Source organism: Vidua chalybeata, chromosome 3 (assembly GCF_026979565.1).
Source record: "Vidua chalybeata isolate OUT-0048 chromosome 3, bVidCha1 merged haplotype, whole genome shotgun sequence".
Lineage (NCBI taxonomy): Eukaryota > Metazoa > Chordata > Aves > Passeriformes > Viduidae > Vidua > Vidua chalybeata.
The window spans coordinates 52,541,443-52,559,387 of NC_071532.1; the positions used below are offsets into that span (position 1 = coordinate 52,541,443).

General features: G+C 41.3%; 2 protein-coding genes across 3 annotated transcripts in view; one reads left to right on the top strand and one right to left on the bottom strand.

The window, feature by feature from the left end:
* The window catches only part of EZR (ezrin), a 37,377-nt gene extending 26,454 nt beyond the window's left edge, over positions 1-10,923 (top strand). For both annotated transcript variants that reach the window (XM_053937950.1, XM_053937951.1), the window contains 7 exons: positions 2,478-2,574; positions 5,599-5,762; positions 6,679-6,809; positions 7,504-7,664; positions 7,942-8,034; positions 8,850-9,101; positions 9,417-10,923. In XM_053937950.1, coding sequence (XP_053793925.1) covers positions 2,478-2,574; positions 5,599-5,762; positions 6,679-6,809; positions 7,504-7,664; positions 7,942-8,034; positions 8,850-9,101; positions 9,417-9,581 — 1,063 coding nt within the window. In that variant the 3' untranslated portion in view covers positions 9,582-10,923. The remainder of the gene's footprint in view (positions 1-2,477; positions 2,575-5,598; positions 5,763-6,678; positions 6,810-7,503; positions 7,665-7,941; positions 8,035-8,849; positions 9,102-9,416) is intronic.
* A 159-nt stretch (positions 10,924-11,082) lies between these two features.
* SYTL3 (synaptotagmin like 3) overlaps positions 11,083-17,945 on the bottom strand; it is a 33,769-nt gene continuing 26,906 nt past the window's right edge. Inside the window, exons 12-16 of the mRNA XM_053937948.1 lie at positions 15,960-16,127; positions 15,658-15,757; positions 14,316-14,424; positions 13,278-13,483; positions 11,083-12,089 (exon numbers count right to left, since the gene is read on the bottom strand). Of these exons, the coding sequence (XP_053793923.1) occupies positions 11,959-12,089; positions 13,278-13,483; positions 14,316-14,424; positions 15,658-15,757; positions 15,960-16,127 (714 nt within the window). The 3' untranslated portion in view covers positions 11,083-11,958. The remainder of the gene's footprint in view (positions 12,090-13,277; positions 13,484-14,315; positions 14,425-15,657; positions 15,758-15,959; positions 16,128-17,945) is intronic.

A 17,945-nucleotide genomic window follows, 5' to 3' on the forward strand; every position in this document is an offset into this window, starting at 1 on the left:
TGCATCTTCTGTTGATAACGCAAAGAGAAAGGCAGTCTTTTCTGCAATGCTAATATGGGCTGTCACCCAGAAAACAAGGAGTGTCACTTGAAAGAAAAGTAGTTTCGCTCATGTAATACTTCAGTCTTGAATGACTGGTCTTGCTATGTAACCATGGTCACACAAACAGGTTTTTCGAGCTGCAGAAATCAAGAGTGTAGCCATTGACTGTGAAGACCTATCAAGAGCGTTTGCAAAACAAATACAGTGCTGGAATAAACTGCTTATTTCTGCTGTAACTCTTGCCACTATATAATTAAGTCTTTCCAACAGATGTGGGGACTAGAAAAATAGTAATGTGTGTGGCACCTCTGGTTTGTAGGTGCAGAGTTTGGGGACTGAGGGCAGAGATGAAGAAGAAGAGATTTCATTGTTGAAGTTTAACATGAGGAAAATGAGGCTGTGCTGTAGGTGTGTGAGCCTCTATACTGCAGTGCATGTCAATGTCCTGTTTCTAGGTATATTCAAGCTTTTATTTTTCATGCATTAAAGGGAAGAATCTGCAGTAGAATTTATTAATGAGTGAATTATTTTAGTTGTCTGTCATACTGTATTATCTAGGATTTAAGCACTTGTACTAATGTGATGGAGGCTGGAGTAATTAGTTAATCTTAGTCTAATCAAATAATTTTCTTTACAGTTCTTAATGTTACACACACACACACACACTGTTGCATAACCTTGCAGTCGAGTTAGAGGTTAGGGAGTAGATAGTTCTGAAGAGCATGAATTTTATTCTTGATATCTGAATTTAAATGAAGCAAGGGGTTTTTTTGTGCTTGGACCCAGCAAAATCTTTTGATGTAGTAGCTTTCCATATCTTTGACAATGAATGAAATTCCTCCCAAAATTGCTCTTTTTTTCTTTAATCAATTTGCTCCATAGAATTCTTACAGAATTTGAGTGGTGCACTGTGATGCAACATTTCTGTAAGTGGTAAACATTAAATACTTGTGCCTTCAAATAATTTGCAAGAATAATTGTGACAGAGACACAATTGGAGGGGTTAGAGAATAACAAGAAGATTGCTTGTTGGTATTATTTTTTACATAAGACACGATTCTTAATCATTAACAGCTATCTCTAGAGACTATACCCTCCCTTGCTAGGAGAAAAATAAAAAAATAATAATGTGATATTAAATATAAAAATAAAATATTTGGTTGGGGTAGTAAAAGGACTTTATTATAGTCAAATGCACAAGTCCTTGCGATGCTAGAACTTGCTGCAGAGCTGATCAGGTGTGTGAAGGTGAAGTGTTGGAATGGCTCAGAAACATTTGATCTCATGACAAACTGGGTGCTTTTTATATGCAAGACTCTGGAGAAATTAAGGCAGAGGAAAATCTCAAGTGTTTAGTGAGTCATATAGAAAAATTTCAGTCAACAGACCTGGACTCCTCAGCAGCGAGGAAGAGCTGGGAGTCTGAATCTTGCCCTTTGCTTCATAGGGGAGCTTTTCAATAGTGAGGAGCCACGTGGCACAGCTCACTGCATGACCAGCGAGTAAAGTTCCGCTTGGTGACTCATGGGATGGGCTGAAAGAGCAGTTTGTATGGAAGGAAAGAACAGGGCCCTTTGTTACTAATCTTGCCTATAATCTGGGGGAGGAGATATTTGAAGGGAGGGTGTCAAGAGGATGGAGCTAGGCTCCTCTCAGTGGTGCTGAGCAATGGAGCAAGGAGCAGGCACTGATGCACAGGAAGTTCCACCTGAATGTGAGGAAGAACTTCTTTACTGTACAGGTGACCATGCACTGAAGCAGATTGCCCAGAGAGGTTGTGGAGTCTCCCTGACTGGAGGTATTCAGGATGCAATCCTGTGCCATGTGCTCTGGGATGACCCTGCTAGAGCAGGGAGGTTGGACCAGATGATCCTCTGTGGTCCCTTCCAACAAGACCCATTCTGTGAAACAAAAGAAAATAAATCTTCTCCTACCAATGGTGCCTGTCCAGCACTTCAGAGTGAAGGCAGCATGAAGGTGACTGGGCTAGCTGTAACACAGCAGGGTAGGTTTGCCTGTGAGTGCTGTAAGGTGTGGGGAGCAGCTCAGTTACTTTGGCTTATGCCTCCCATGATGTGTGAGAGGCCTGTGCAGGGAAGCACTGCACATAAAGTCTGCATGCTATGGATTTTGGGCCCAGAGTTAAAAGAAAGAAGCTTAAAAGCAGCTGTGCATGTGGCTTTAGTAGAGTCCATTTCCATTTTCCCTATTACATAGCCAAAAGTCAGTAGGCTGGCTGATGAAAATGAGAAGAAACTCAGATGTTATTTGGCTTCTTTTCCTACTCCCTGTAGTATTCTGGTTCAGTTACTGTCTTCTCTCTTTAGATAAAGCTTTGTGAAGCATTGCATTCCACCAAGTCTGTTTGTTGGAAGCAGTATAGGGGAAAAATGCTTATTGCATCATCCCTTAAAACAAGTTTTTCTTCTTTCCAGACTAACCCCGAAGATTGGGTTCCCCTGGAGCGAAATCAGAAACATCTCTTTCAATGACAAGAAGTTTGTTATAAAGCCTATTGACAAGAAGGCACCAGTAAGTATATCTAGAAGGGACTCCTGGATACTGCCTATGAACAACTGATACTATTTCATCTCAAAATAAAGTAGTCTTGGGAGAGGAGAAAGCCGCAGATATTCTAGATGCAAAATAAGCATTTGTATTTAGAGTGCATTTAGAGCTGCTGTTTTTTCTGTGCAGCATAAACGAAGGGCTGATAGTGATAGCTAATGTGGAAAAATACAAGGATTTTACAACTGCAGAGTCCTTTTTTTTTGTAGTAAACTGGGTAACTTCATGCTCAAATTTGAGATTCTTTGCTAGTTCGCTAGTTCTGTGAGTCCTCTCTGCATATCTTTCAGTGCATGCAAGCTGATAGGTAAATTTTATCTTTGTTTTTTCATTTAAAAATACCCAATTAAAAAAATTACAGAAATAGTTCAAATGCTACTGCAAAACCACATGGATACATATGGCTTTCCCATCCATCACTGCTCACTTCCACACTACTGACAGAGTAAAATATGGTGTTTATTGACTTTCTTGAACACCAAGATAAATCTCAGGGATATGACTTTGGTGGAGAGCTGAAATATAGCTACCTGTGAATGTTGCTTTTCAATACTTAAAAGTATGTTTTCAGAGTTATTTTAGTGAGGAATTAGAAACTTATTTTGACCTGTTGAGGACGTAAGGTGGAATAACTGGTATAGGTGGATGTCATTCTGTCAGTCTTGTGAAATTATTGGAGTAGTTGAGAAAGACCTTCTCTGCTCTTCCCCAACCCCAGTACTTGGCCTTGGTGGGTAAGTACAGCCCAGAGAAATAATAAGCAGCCTGGCTTTGGCAAAGGATGATGGCTTGTAAATATCTCTAACACAAAAAGATCCTCCCAGTAATTTAAAGGATACTAATGCACTGTATGCTGCAGGGATTCTTCCTTCCCCCAGATAAGAACCTGGGGGAGAGGAGCTTTTTTGGGAAATGCTGTTAGTGAAAACAACAGAACTCCCCAGAGACAAAAAGCTGGTCTGTCAGGCATGTTTTTCTCAATAGAAGAGCCTCTTGCATGTTTTGTACATAATTACAAAACACAGATCACAGCTTGCCACCCACTCCCCAAAGAGAAAATCTGAGTTTGAAATGGAAGGCTTGCAAAAGGCTGGTACAGAAAGGTGTTAGCATTGAAAACCTCAGTTATGTTTCCTCCTTCCTTGTCAATTGTTATTTTCCCTCTGGCTGGTAGTATGTTTAAAGCTGTGCCTAAAATAAGAATTTACCTGGGCACTAATTTTGAGTATTCAGGAAGTTGTCTGTGTCTTTTTGTGTGCTTATGTCTCCTTTTAAAAAGGCAGGCACTGTAACTACAGCAAAATACTCAGTCCACCCAAGTTGTGGGTTGGAAGCTCTCTTTTAATTTGGAGGATTCTATATGCCTGTGTTTAAATTTACAGTAATGTATAGGACAGAGTCCTGTGGCACCTTGCCGAGCATAAGCTTTTTAATTTTTGGGCTTTGTCTGCCCTTACACTCCAAGACCTTCAGCACATTATCTTTAAAATACCAAGGTGCAATTCTCCCAGATCTGGGGTAGGCTGGGGAGGAGGAAAGAAAGGAATTCTTTTATATTTGTATTTGAATGTTGTGTCCCTTGATTATGGCCTTAAATGACAAAAGCAAGCACCGTCCATACCCTCAGTATTTACTTCCATGTAAGTGAGCTTTGCCTCAGCACAGGACCTGTTCATCACAATGTGCACAAACTGTTTGTTTTTACAATTACTTGTCGGAAGTAGGAGGTTGGATGAGCAGCTTACAGTCACAATTATCAGGATCAGACCTGTGAGCCTCGGAATGGCTCCAGCAGGATTTAGTGGAGAGCACAGCACACTGCCCTGACTGCCACTTCTGCAGCCAGTGTGTGCATTAGGGAAATGCATTGGAGAAAATCAGTCTTTGTCAGCATATTCATTGTAATACCACTTAGGGAGCTTTTAATTGCTTAGTGTGACTACTAGTTTTCCCAGAGATAGCCACAGTTGTGCTTCTGAGCTCAGGCAATTAAAAACATGATCACTGCTTCCATACCTGGTTCCATCTCTTGCTAGCAGTGAGGCAATCCACAGGAGAGTAATTCCAAGGAATGGGCACTGGTTTATGATGGTAATGTCGCAGCTTGCCCACTATCCTTGTAGTACACAGAAAAAGCACAAGGATGTTTATCCACTGTGTAAGTTTAGACTATGTTGTAAATGCGTATGGTCGAGGACTCATAAAAATTATCAGGGAGGTAGTGAACTTGGGCCCTCTGTATCCTTTCCTTAGCTGGTGTTCTTCTAGAAGAGCTAGTCTGATTTATAGTTTCTGTAAAAGTCTGATTATAAGACCGGTAATAAGAAATCTGGGAATGTCCTTTTTACTGAATCAGAAATTTTAGAATATTCTGTGTTTTGTTACTGCCTGCAACCTGATATTACAAATAACCCATGTGGCTGGTGGTTAAAAATTAGTTTTTATTTGACGCTCTTGTAACAGCCTAGGTCAACTTAACCAGGAAATGCCATGGAATGGAAAAGATTTATATTGAAAGGCATTTTTCTCTGAAAAAACACATGGGGCCTTGAATGTTGATTCAGATAGATCAAGAAATTCTACAAAGTTACATTTGTAGTTTGTGCTCTGTCTTTTGGTCACAAAATTGCAAACTGAAAAACTACTCAACACTGCATCTGTGTGTTGCCTAGATGTTTACCTGCCAACCCAGAACCTTCTGCACCATCTAACAGTCTCCATTTAAATGAGACTTCATCTATCTGAGATTTTCTCTAAAAGATGCTTTATCTAGAAGAGTAACTTGCACATTCTATGTAGACTTTAAATGGAGAATATAAATCACAATAGTTTTGGCTTCAGATGATATTTGCAGTCCCTACTGCTGTGTTTAAATGGCCTTGCATGTATGTCTGGATTAGAATTAAATTAGTGACAAGATGTTCTGTCTGTAGTTAGCTGGGAGGAGAAAGAGTATTTGGAAAAAACTGACCGTGGTGTCTCTCCTAGGACTTTGTGTTTTATGCCCCTCGCCTGAGAATTAACAAGAGGATCCTGCAGCTCTGCATGGGCAATCATGAACTGTACATGCGGCGCAGGAAGCCCGACACCATTGAGGTGCAGCAGATGAAAGCCCAGGCCCGGGAGGAGAAGCACCAGAAACAACTGGAAAGGTGGGTGTGGATACAGGCAGCTGAAGTGGCATGGCAGAAATAAATGACACCGAAGTGCCAGGGCTCAGCAAGCAGCTGTATCCCCGGGCAGGGGTCAGTAACGTGCCCAAGGCTCTGAGCTATCCCAGGCTCAGGAGGAGCACGTGTGGCCCTGGAGCTCTGGAGTATGGGCAGGGATCTGGGGGTTCTGCAGTGGGACTGTGTTACTCTTCCTGCTTGGCCCTGTGCCCACACAGTCAGCTATCCTGGCTGCAGCCTCAGGAGCTGCAAGAAAATGTACAAGGCACAGCAGGCTCTGGTGTGGTGGTGTGCACCTAGAGAAGGGTTTTCCTGACTCTGGAGTGTTGGCATCTGATTTATGTGCTGGGCCATGGAATGGTTGGGAGTAAGGGGAAGCCTTCACAGGGAGCACATATGTGTACACTGTAAAGACAGAAGGAACTGGGAGATATCTTACAGGCAAGGAAAAAGGAATAGCATTCTACCACTGGCTGCAGGTTGCTTATGATTTAAGAAATCATGATGCTTTTCTCCTGAACTTGTGGTTTGTCTCAATTCCCTCAGTGCTGTTGTTTTCACACCTCCTTGACTCTCCATATGGCAGAAGTAACAAAGTTACATCTCTTCTGCCTTGCAGTACAAGTCCTGTTTTTCTTCTCGGTGTCTAGCAGCTATTTGGTATTCTAAATTCCTGTGGCAACCAACAAAAATACAATTGCTTTTATGAAATGGGGTATCTAAAACAGAGCAAAAATTCTGAAGAGATGAAGAAACAGTCTATTTCTGTCTTCTGGCTCCTGTTTTGTGGCAGCCACTTTCCCATTGAGCTACCTGGAGAGATTCCTAGCCAGCTTTCTTGTCTGGCAGTAGCTTGGGTCTGAAAGTGAGCTTCCAGCATGAAATGTGTTTCTAACAGGAAACAACTAGAAGATGAAAAGAAGAGGAGAGAGACGATTGAGAGGGAGAAAGAGCAAATGCTGAGGGAGAAGGAGGAGCTGCTGGTGAGGCTACAAGAGTATGAAGTGAAGACTCAGAAAGCAGAGAAAGGTAAAGTATTTGTCATGGCAGACTAGACCACGTATTGTGCTCCATAGAGGGATTGTACGGGTTGCTACCCATGCCTTGCCTAAATCTGGTGACACTGGGATCACTTAGCAAGACTTACTAATGTCTGTCTGCCTATACAGCTAAATGTACAGATGTGCATCCAAAGTATGAAAGTAGCATAATGTAGCATAAAATCTGCAGATTTTGTTTGGAAACTGAAGGGCAGGAACTCTGTTTTCCCATGTTGCCAGGAGGATTTAAGTAGCACAGCCTCTTCCAGCAGCAAGAGTCCAGCCCTCAAGTACTTTTTACTAACTCCCAACAGAAAAGTATTTTGGGAACAAATCTTTCCAGTGAAATGGAAGCTTCTGTTTCAATGCACAGAAGAACACATTGGAGGCAGCGACGTCTGGTCCATGCAGCAAGCTGTCAATTAATGGCAGCAGAGTCATGTCAGTGTTACAGACTTCAATGCAAACATCTTGCAGAAGATTTAATTACAATGTTCATTTGACTACTTCTGAATCCAGTTACTTGATGTATTATGCAAATAATTACTTTGAGGAGCACAGTGAAGGGAGTATTCCAAGCTGGAGTAAAGTCCTGTCATGACTTCTGCAGTTACCTAAGAGACTGAAGTTCCTTCGCTTTGACCAGACTTGTGGACTAACTACATTGATCTGACTCTTTGCAGAGCTGTCAGATCAGATCCAAAGAGCCATTCAGCTGGAGGAGGAGAGGAAACGGGCCCAGGAGGAGGCAGAACGCCTGGAAGCTGAACGTTTGGCAGCTCTGCAGGCCAAGGAAGAGCTGGAGAGACAAACTATGGACCAGATAAAGAGCCAGGAACAGCTGGTAAGACTCAGTTATTTTGAGAACAAGATACACAAGCATATTACTGTGCCCTTGAGTAAGACAAAGCCATCATGTCCAGGGAAAATCATAGTGCAGTGAGGTACTGGGCCTCATCATTGTGGCACTGGTTTCTGTCATAAGCAATCTAATCTTTAGTTCTTAGTTTCCTATTCAGTCTCTATTAGAGTTAACAGTATTTTTTATTGTGTTTGGTTTTTCTGATTGGGTTGGTGTTTTTTCTAAGAGTCCTTGTAATTCCCATTTTATTATTCAACAGGCTACAGAGCTTGCAGAGTATACAGCCAAGATAGCACTTCTTGAAGAGGCAAGGAAGCGTAAAGAGAGTGAGGTTGAAGAGTGGCAAATCAGAGTAAGTATCTGGTTTACAAGTTACTCTAAAGTTCTGTGCTTAAGCAGAGCATACTGTGGTTCTTAGCCTGGTGTGACTTCTCAAACATGTGGAAGCAAACATCTGTATAGCAGTGAAAAAGACCAAACTTGTAACGTGCAAACTTGAATGTGCAATACATCTGCAAACACACCTTTCTTCCAGCAACCCTTCAATCAAAAGTCAGAATGAAAACCTGTATAAAACTTAAAAACATGATCATTGTCTTGGAGCCTTGGAGAGAAAGGGGCACATGAATAAATGATGCATGTAATCCATGATATAATATCTGAAAACATTACATCAGTCAAGAGAAGATGCTGCAAATGCAGCCACACTGCACGTATCTGTTTTGAGGAGCATGTGCTGTTGTTGGTGGCTTCCTGGTACCTGGATCAGGAGAGTTTAATAAACTGCTGCACTAAAACCACACAAGGCTCAGAGTGCTGGTGCTCCCAGTGCACTGTAAAACACGTGGGAGGGCAGAACCACTGCAGCAGCAGGGAAGGTGACTGCCTGGTGTGTAATTGCACTAAAAATGCCAAATTAGATTCCCAAATTCTTACTCTGTGAAAGCGGTGTGTCATTGGCCTACAGCTCTTCAAATGGAGAACAGAATGACGGTAACTGTAAAAAAAAAACCAAAACAAAAACCAAACAAACATATTCTCTGTGGAGTACCATGAGTCTCTTGCTTTTCAAGTAGGTGGAAAAAAACTTGTAAGCATTTAAGTGTTCATTAAGCTGATTTAAAGCAAGATATGCATTTTAAATATTTTTTACTTTTTTTCCCAAAGGCCAGGGAAGCACAGGAGGATCTGGTAAAGACCAAGGAGGAGTTACACCTAGTAATGACTGCTCCACCTCCACCCCCACCCCCTGTCTATGAGCCAGTGAATTACCACGTCCATGACAACTTGCAAGATGAGGGCTCTGAGTACTCCGCCTACAGCGCTGAGTTCTCCAGCGAGGGCATCAGGAATGACCGCAATGAGGAGAAGCGCATTACTGAGGCAGAGAAAAACGCACGAGTGCAGAGCCAGCTGAGGGTAAGGCACTGCTTGGAGGAGGCACAGGAATTGAAACAATCAGTCCTGGACAACAGGTCCCTTAACCACTTGGTTAAACACACAAAGCACAACAGTTCCTCTTTGTTTACAGTTCCTATAGTAAGTTTGAAATAAAGGCAAGCTATATAAAATTTTCTCTCATTGCTCAAGCTTTGAGATTGCTTAAATCATCCATTATGGTTTTGGAAAGGCCAGGTCCTATCCACCTCACTGCTCTGTCCAAGCATTAACATGACTGACAGGAGCTGAGAGCAATAACACAATAACCTGTATTTATTGTTCTTCGTACTGCAGGCACTGACAGATGAGCTGGCCCAGGCTCGACATGAGGACAAGAGGACCCAAAACGATATCATCCACTCAGAGAACATGCGCCAGGGACGGGACAAGTACAAGACGCTGCGGCAGATCCGGCAAGGCAACACCAAGCAGAGAATTGATGAGTTTGAGGCAATGTAAAGATGCTTTTAAGTAGAAGACAGGACTGTGGGAAGGGCAGATCTTAATTGTTGTGTTCTTGTTTAGGGGTTTTTATTGTATTGGTTTTTGTTTTTTTTTTTTTCCTCTGAGGAGGGGTCACTGTATGACTCTTAACCAATGTTCTCTAAACCCAGAGGTGTTTGAATCTTCCTTTTATTCTGAACCTTCTGTGAAATTTGGTATAGTTTAAAACTTATTGTACCACAGATCCTGGTAACTTGCTTATGCCTTTACTTAGTGCCAAAAGGCCTTACGTCACATCTCTCTTTAAAAGCAAGACAAATTTTAACAGGCAGTGCTTCTATTTAAAGATGTGTGTCCTGTGCAGGTGCTGGATTCAGCCTGGTCTAAAAGATAAGCATCTGTGGGTGAATTTTGTGCCATATATCTTTGCATTATTAGCTACAGTGTAAAGTGTAACAGCTGAGAAGACAGGTTGTGGAACTCAGGATTTTCAAGCACCTGTATGTGTGTTGTACATCCACGCAGAGATGCTTGTAAATCCTGGTTTTTTCTTGGTCTTGATGCTCATGTTCCCCCTTCCCTGCCCCCCCACACAAAAGAACTGACAACACCTCAGAACGACTTTGTGTAGAAATTGATATTTTCTAGTTGCTCTTCTCAACTGGAGAAATGGTGCAGTGATGGCTCAGAAGTGGCATAGGGACACTGATACCCTCTTCATGTAACAAGTAGCAAATACTCCTGGAATCTAAGACACCACTGTGTTTGCATTCCAGCTTCCTTATTGATCAGTTGTAGTGTAGTATTTATAAATATATATATAAAACATGCAATATGTGAATTGCAGTACTAGTTTAAGGGAAATAGTTTTGCTCTGTATATTTTGTTACTTTTCAGATTTAATAAGACTTGCATCTGTAAAAATGCTAAGCAAGACTGTAGTCTGATACAGTGCAGCTGATTATTTACTATAAAGCATTATTTGTAAAGATCATTTTTTTACTTAATGAAAACTGTTATATGTACACATGATCCAATATATACAATTTTACTGCACCTATTTTTCTAACAAATTTTCTAATTTTTTTAAATGTTTGATTTAAAGTTTCAGACTCCAAAGATGAAGGGACTGCTTGTTTATATCACAGTTGTATTCTCTCTAGTAGAGAGCATTTCTGTGACCATCCTTCCCCCACTCTCCCCTTTTTTCCTTGAAAATCTGTTAGAAAGTGAGATACAGTACATTGTCACCTCTTCATTTACAATATCTATGCTGCGTTATACTTGAGTTGAATCTTGTGTGGGGTTTTTTTATTTGCAGCAGCCATCTAAATAAAAGATCTGCAAAGTAACAAAGGTGATGGAGTGAAGTGTTTCTTGTGTGGGGTGTATTTTGACTAAGTTGCACTACTGCTCTTTTAGTTCCTGAGCTTAACTTATGAGTCCCTGTGTTTTTAAATCTCAAATCCTTAAAAGCCACACTGACCTAGAAAGGAAGAAGGGGGAGTACTTAAAGTAAGGACTAAAAGTATAACACATCAAAACAAGTAACAAGTTATACACAAGAAGTTTCTGATGACTGTAAAGCTACATTCAAGGCAAGGCAAACTTGACACAGGAGTTTGGCCCTAAGCTTGTCCACATGAGGAAATGATAAACTTAGCTAAACTTTTGTCATGTGCTTTACACCCTATGGATCAGAGTTGTTAATTCTGTCTTACAGTGGCAGCTGATAAGAAGGGACTTGTTACACTCACCCTTATTCCATTAGCTGTAGTCCCACCCTGCTACTGACAGGGAATTTATACATTTAACTTTCTAAGCACCATGCGGTAGCACACATTTGAGAGACATGGCCACAGGCCAAAGCTTTTTAGGATCACGTGAAATAGAGTGGCAGTATAGTTAATGCTGAAGCACAGAGGCATTAGCATCACCCATTTGCAGCAAGCAAAGATAAGCTGGTTTTGCATTCCGCGGCTAAAACATCAATGTAAGAATGAAACAATGTAACTTTTTTGTAACAGTTATTTTCTCACAAGTAGTCCTAGTTGTGATTTAAATTAATACTAACAGTTCTGCTAGGCCAGGAAATGGAAAGTTGCACATTGTCTGGCTTCTGTTGCTTTGATAGCATAATGCATCTCAAACTGAGGCTCTCACTCCTGAACAAACATTATCCTTAACTCCAGTTAGAGACACAGGCCAAAGCCTTAACTTTTGAAGAAATAAAACATTCAGAATGTCACATACATTCAAACACATAATTCTATTCCCAAAAAAACTGGAATAGGTGCTATTGCAGTGTACCTTTCCCAGACCTGAAGCATTTGTACCACTTCAGTTTAAAACATTGAACATGGGAAAGGAAAAGTTGTTGTGTGATAATCTCTCATGATTTAAAGTTTTCCTTATTTGAATGCAGTACAAGTGTGAAGTCCATCCACGTGTTTGGGTTGTGAAGCACTTCCTGCCATTGGAGCACTCCCTGAGAAGCAAGGTCCATAGAGCCAAAGAATTCCTCTGTGAGAAAGCAAAAGGAAAGATCAGAGTTACTTTTCACTTGGCCTTACCCAACTTCTGGCCAACCCTTTCACCCACTTCTACAGTAATTTCAGCTGTTCTGTAGCTCCTGAGGCACTAATTTCAATACCTGGTATTTATACTTTTGAACTATTATTTACATCCTGTTAAACTGGGAGCACTTTCTAAAGAGTGCAACCTGCAGCAAAGAAGACGTTTCTGGCTGTATGACTAAAAGCAGGAGAACAAGTGTACATGCTCATAAGTAGCAGAATGGCACTAAGCCTCCTGCTTCAGTTCATTCCAAGTTTAGGACTTGGATCACTTACAAGAGATATATCATCCCTGCTCTAGCAGAAAGGCAAATGCTGGCTAGGATAAGCAAAACAACTTCATGAGGAAGCCTGCATGACTTGAGTTACCACTAGTGATAATACTCCTGTAAACTGCATGCTGATACCAAAACAACATTTGACCCTTTCCTCTCAAATACTGAAACCCAGGGCACTTAACTCACTGGGAGAACAAGGGTGGGAGACTTTTGAGCAGCTTTCAAGGGACAATGCTTCCCTGCTCAACTACTAGTGAAACAGGGCCTATTTAGCAAGTAGAGGGTTTCTCAGACATTACTCAGCCCTGAGAAAGCTCACACTTATGTTAGAGCAGAGCCCAAAACTTCAAACATCCAACAGCCCCTTTGGAGCAAGTTTCACCTCCCGTATTTCATTGATTGGATTGATGTGCAGATATAAAGTAATGAGCACAAACATAAGCAAGGTTGGAGTCTATGAGATTATTAGTTCTCCTGCTTCCTTTTGATGAGAAGTTAATTAAAATAATCCAATTCATATAAAACAACTAAAGGAATAAGTCTTTAAAATTATGTAGAGCTCTGTGTGAGTTAAAACCACACAATTTCTGTGCTTGTCTTAGCATGGCTCTGACCCATAAAAATCACCATGCTAACAACCTTGATCTTCTGCACAGACCTGAACAGAAGCACCTGTATCAGTTCTTGCATGATCAGAGCCCAAGACTGAAAGTTGCTTAGGACAGAGGCTGGGACTGCATGTGTAGGCATGTGAAAGCAGGTAATAAATAGCACAGTATAATTTATTATTGCTTGGGATGTAAACTAAATGCACTTTTCCCCAAATTACATTGAACTTTCAGTGACAGAGAACTTACTTGCACCAAGCTTGGCTCCTCCTAGGAACTGATCACTTGAACTGAAAGCTGACTTGTGCCAGACAGTCAGGTGTAGACATGATTGCTGTAGCTGAGCTGGGGTCACACCATCAAAGACAAACAAGTGTTTCCACTGTGGACAGGCTTCTTTCTTCAAGACAGGAGACTTTTGCTTTACCTCTACTTGGTCTGGAAGGATAAGACAACTTCCCCCCACCCCCCAAAAAGAGTTCAGCAAGGTTACCAATTTCTCAACCAGAAAACATAACATTTCGATAACCATACAGAGGTTAGAGGGCTTAACTAGAGCCCATTGGTTTGCCTTAAATTGTAAAAAAATTCAGCCTTAGTGCAAGGTAGAACATAGTGCTCTTATGTTTATTTTGGGCCCCACACCTTTTTCTGCCAGCCTTTAGTGCAGGTGCAAATAGGCTCTTGTAGCTGTCACTGATTGGTGAAGGAGTCTTTGCTCCACATGCTGCTACCCAATAGTGCCTCAAATCTAACTTACAGGAGATGAAATACCCACCCATTTCACCAAAGGTGGGTGCCACAACAGGTGAAATGGCTTTATGAGATGTAAGTTTACCCTACTTCCAGCAGCATCTGATGGATGACAGCAAGGAAGTAAAACAATCCCACATACAAGCCACTCAGCACACTGAAGAAAAATTCATTTCCTTCTCTTTCAAAATATCAAGAACGAAGAGGATAAAAGTTTTCAATGTATCCAGAGCAACACCTAATTCTGCAAAGGCACAGCTGAAACTGTGACAACAGCCTCTTTATTTGCACCTTTTTCCCCTCCCCTAATATCTAAGAGCAGACACATCTAATGACATAATTAAAACTTAAAATTCAGGACCAATAGGATATGTGGGACGCATCCCCAAGTGTCACCATTTCTAGGAAGTCTGATTAGGAGTGTGGGCAATGCCACTTTCCCATGCCAGTCTCCTGATGAAAACATGTTAATATGTACATTTGCATGGAACACGTGTGACAGTCTCTATTTGAAGTGTTAGGTCTCAGACATACCCTTTAACAAAGGAGTTCAGCATTCCAGCAGATCTCAGCACGGGCAAGTTCTTGGCCCCAGATAACATAACCTGAAGCTGGCAGTTGAGAACTCCTTGGTCTTTGTTTCCTGAAAAAGGAGCACTTATCACATGAAATGCCCAGTTAGTTCAGCTCATAGCTCAAGATGATGCTAAAAGTAAGTAGGGGAATGCCTAAGTGGCACTACTGAGATAAGGAGTCATAAGGCTGGACTAGGAACATTTCAAAGATTTGAATGTTTGTACAGTGAATGATTCACACACAAAGCAAACCAAGCAGTGAGTAGCAGGGTGCTTTGTGATCCCTGTTCCATAGACAAAGCTTTCTGTTGTGTTTATGAAAAGCAAATACAGGGCAGTACACACAGAAGCATTTCTCTGGAACAGTCAGAAGCAGTAGAGAGAGCCAAACCCATGGTGTGATACTGCTCTGCTCACAGCTCAAGGCGCAGAGCAGAGACCCAAAATACAGGCGTGCATAGAGAGGAAAACCAGAAGATACAAAGTTGGTAACTTTGCAGTCATTTGGAAAAAAAAGGAAACAGAAAAAACCAAAAGAGTTAATTAGATCTTCCCATTGGTCTCTACCTGCTGCTGTGGTCCTGACACAGAGAGCACTACTAGAGCTCTGAATGTCTGTACACCTCACTAAGTTCTAGGGAGGTAAGGAAAAGGAAGTTTTCCTATCCCTCCCTCCCAAAGTGTTTATTTCACTCCAGCAGCAGGTGCTTGCTCTGACATACTACAGCAATACTTAGTGTACCTTACAAGTTTTAATTACTAGAAACTGAATCCTGACTATACACTTTGAACTTAACACCTTCCAAGTGAAACAATCTCCCTAAGAGGAGACCACAGGAGGAAGCCAAAGGTGCTGGTCAGGTGTCCTTGCAGATACTTCCCTTCCAAATTTTCCCCAGATTGGCAGTCTCTGCCTTGTACAGAACTGCTGTTTCACCTCCAGAATAACCTCTACTGGTAACATCATGACAGGCACAAGTTTGGAAAACAGCTGGATGCAACATACTGCTGCCATTATAATGTACAACTTTTGTGGCATTATAAAGAACAAATATACAAAGCTTGAAAATGTTTTGATTTTAAATAATCTAAGATATAAAACACCACAAAGCACAATTTTCTGTAGCTGTTAAAAAATCCATACAGAAATATTACATGGACACTTTGCCAGTCTTTCACTGATCTCAATTCTTTTCTAGCCAAGGAATTCACAGAATCATAGAATCATTTATTTTGGAAAATACCTCTCAGATCATTGAGAGCAATTGTTAAGCACTTGTGGATGCCAAAACATTTTATACCTTCAAACTGGAGGTTCTGATACTGGGCTGGTACCGACAGCCTTGTAGACACGAGGAGCTCAGCACTGTACTGGATAAGATCATCCTCAGGCTTCTCAAGCTGAAGAAAGGGACATACAGAAACCTGCATTACTGCAATCATTCTCACACTTTCTCACAGCTTTTTTCTGTTTCCAACCATCTTGCTAACAGGCTAGATTGACAGCATCTTCCCCTCAATGATCTCATAGGGGTGATCTTTCTCACAGCTTTCACTATATCTTGCTCTTAAGGTACAATTAAGCACAAAAACTTAGAATCACCTTGGGTTTGAGTGGGTACCAGTCAAACTGCATCGAGTCCTCTTCAAAATTCCATGTTGCCAGGGGAATCACCACTTCCCCCAAAAACACCCTGTATTTGAGAGCTCCTGCGTGCCACACAGAGATCTGAAGTTGCCGACTTCTCAGCTGGGAGTGTTCAATCTTGTACTAGAAAGATAAACAGCATTTACAGAGCAATGCACAGGATGAATGCAGACCCACACTCATGACCTGCTCCCAGGAAGCCCAGCCACAGCATGACTGAAGGCCTCTGGATGCAGACAGAACCATGTTGTCTGACTGTGCTTTGCAATCTGAAAAAAAAAAAACCAAACAATTACTTATATATTATACATGCTGAATAATGCTCATTCAAATGGAAAACAACATTCCAGGAATACCTTGACTTGTCCTGCTAAAGTTTTTGATTATAAATTCAGAACTTTAAATAACTCTTGACCATTTTTGCTGGGGATTTGGGGTTTGTTTTTGTTGGGTTTTTTTTTGTTTGGGGGGGGTCTTGGGGGTTGTGGGTTTGGGTTTTTTTAGGGTTTTTTTTGTTTGGTTGGGTTTTGGTTTTTTTTTTGGTGTGTGTTTTGTATATATTTATATATATTTCTGTTTACACTCCCAGCAGAATGTGGCTGCTCTGGAAGCCAGTTCAAGAAGAACACACCTAATGATGGTTCTTAAATTCCCATTCTGATCGCCAAATATCTATTTAATGCAGTCATCAGGAGCAAGGAAGTAATTCAACTGATGACTAATTAAAGCCTTGATCCACTCTCCAAACATAGTTAGAGCCCTCTGAGACACTGCTGGGTATCTAACACACCCCCTGCGACGGGCAAACCCAGCCCACAGATGACCTGCATGGAAAGCTGGAGGCAATGGCACAGGCAAGGAAATCAGTACCCATATTTAGGCTGCTGAATCATAAGCTGGGTGTGAGCTCTGTGGCTCATCACCTTGAGTCACCCTGGGCTCCAGTGACTCCCAAGAGCACTTACATAGCTCTCACACATGCAGCTACCTCCAAATGCAGGTGCCTTAACCTGCAGCTGAATCCCACCCAGTTGTATCTCAGTGTCATGATGGAGCTCACCTGCAGTAGTGCTATGCACTTTTGACCATTTTTGCTACTCTGGACAAACTATAGTTAATTAAACTATTTTAAAATATTTCCAAGTAAACACCTTTAGAGTTTATGCAGCCAGTTCAGGCATGGCTCTCACTCTCCTTAATCACTTCTGCATGACTGGGATTGAAAAAGGACTATAAAATTAGGACCAGTGATTTCAACTTCTGGCCATTTTTTCTGCCAATTTAAACCATACAGACAGGCTTTGGGCTATATAAGAATCACATATATTACAAAAATCCTTTTATGTTATTATCAAACTTTAACTATCGTCTTTACAAATATTTTGCTTGTTTCACTCAGTATTGATCCTTGATGTTCATACACACCAAGAGTTGGAGGTAACACTGAAACTTTTGTGTAGTTCAAGAAGCGACACAAGTTTGCCTCCCCACTAACTTTGTGTCATATCTCTTCCAAGACAATATATTACTGAAGAACTCATCATCTTATGTCCTACTGCAGCTTGCCAAGGCACACACACAAAAAATGGTTTGCCGTGATCTGAGTACAGTAGTGGAGCTGGGAAAGCTGGGAACAACCAAACTAAGACAGACTCTCCCAGCTGACAGTACTCAGCTTCATATTTAATGAAGTGTCTGTGAATTAAGAATAATGACTCCTGTTTCCTATACACAATTTTTACAAGGATGCAAGAAGCAATACTGAAAGGCATTAAGGAGTTGAAATCATAACTACTCTTTTCTGCTGAGATTATTAATGTTTGAAATTAGGCAGTACAAAGAAACAGCCTGGCAACAGTTGCAGAGCGAAAAGGAAGGAGACACTGTTTTAGAGATGGTGGATTTCAGCTGGCACACAGATAATTGTAGAGAGACACTTCC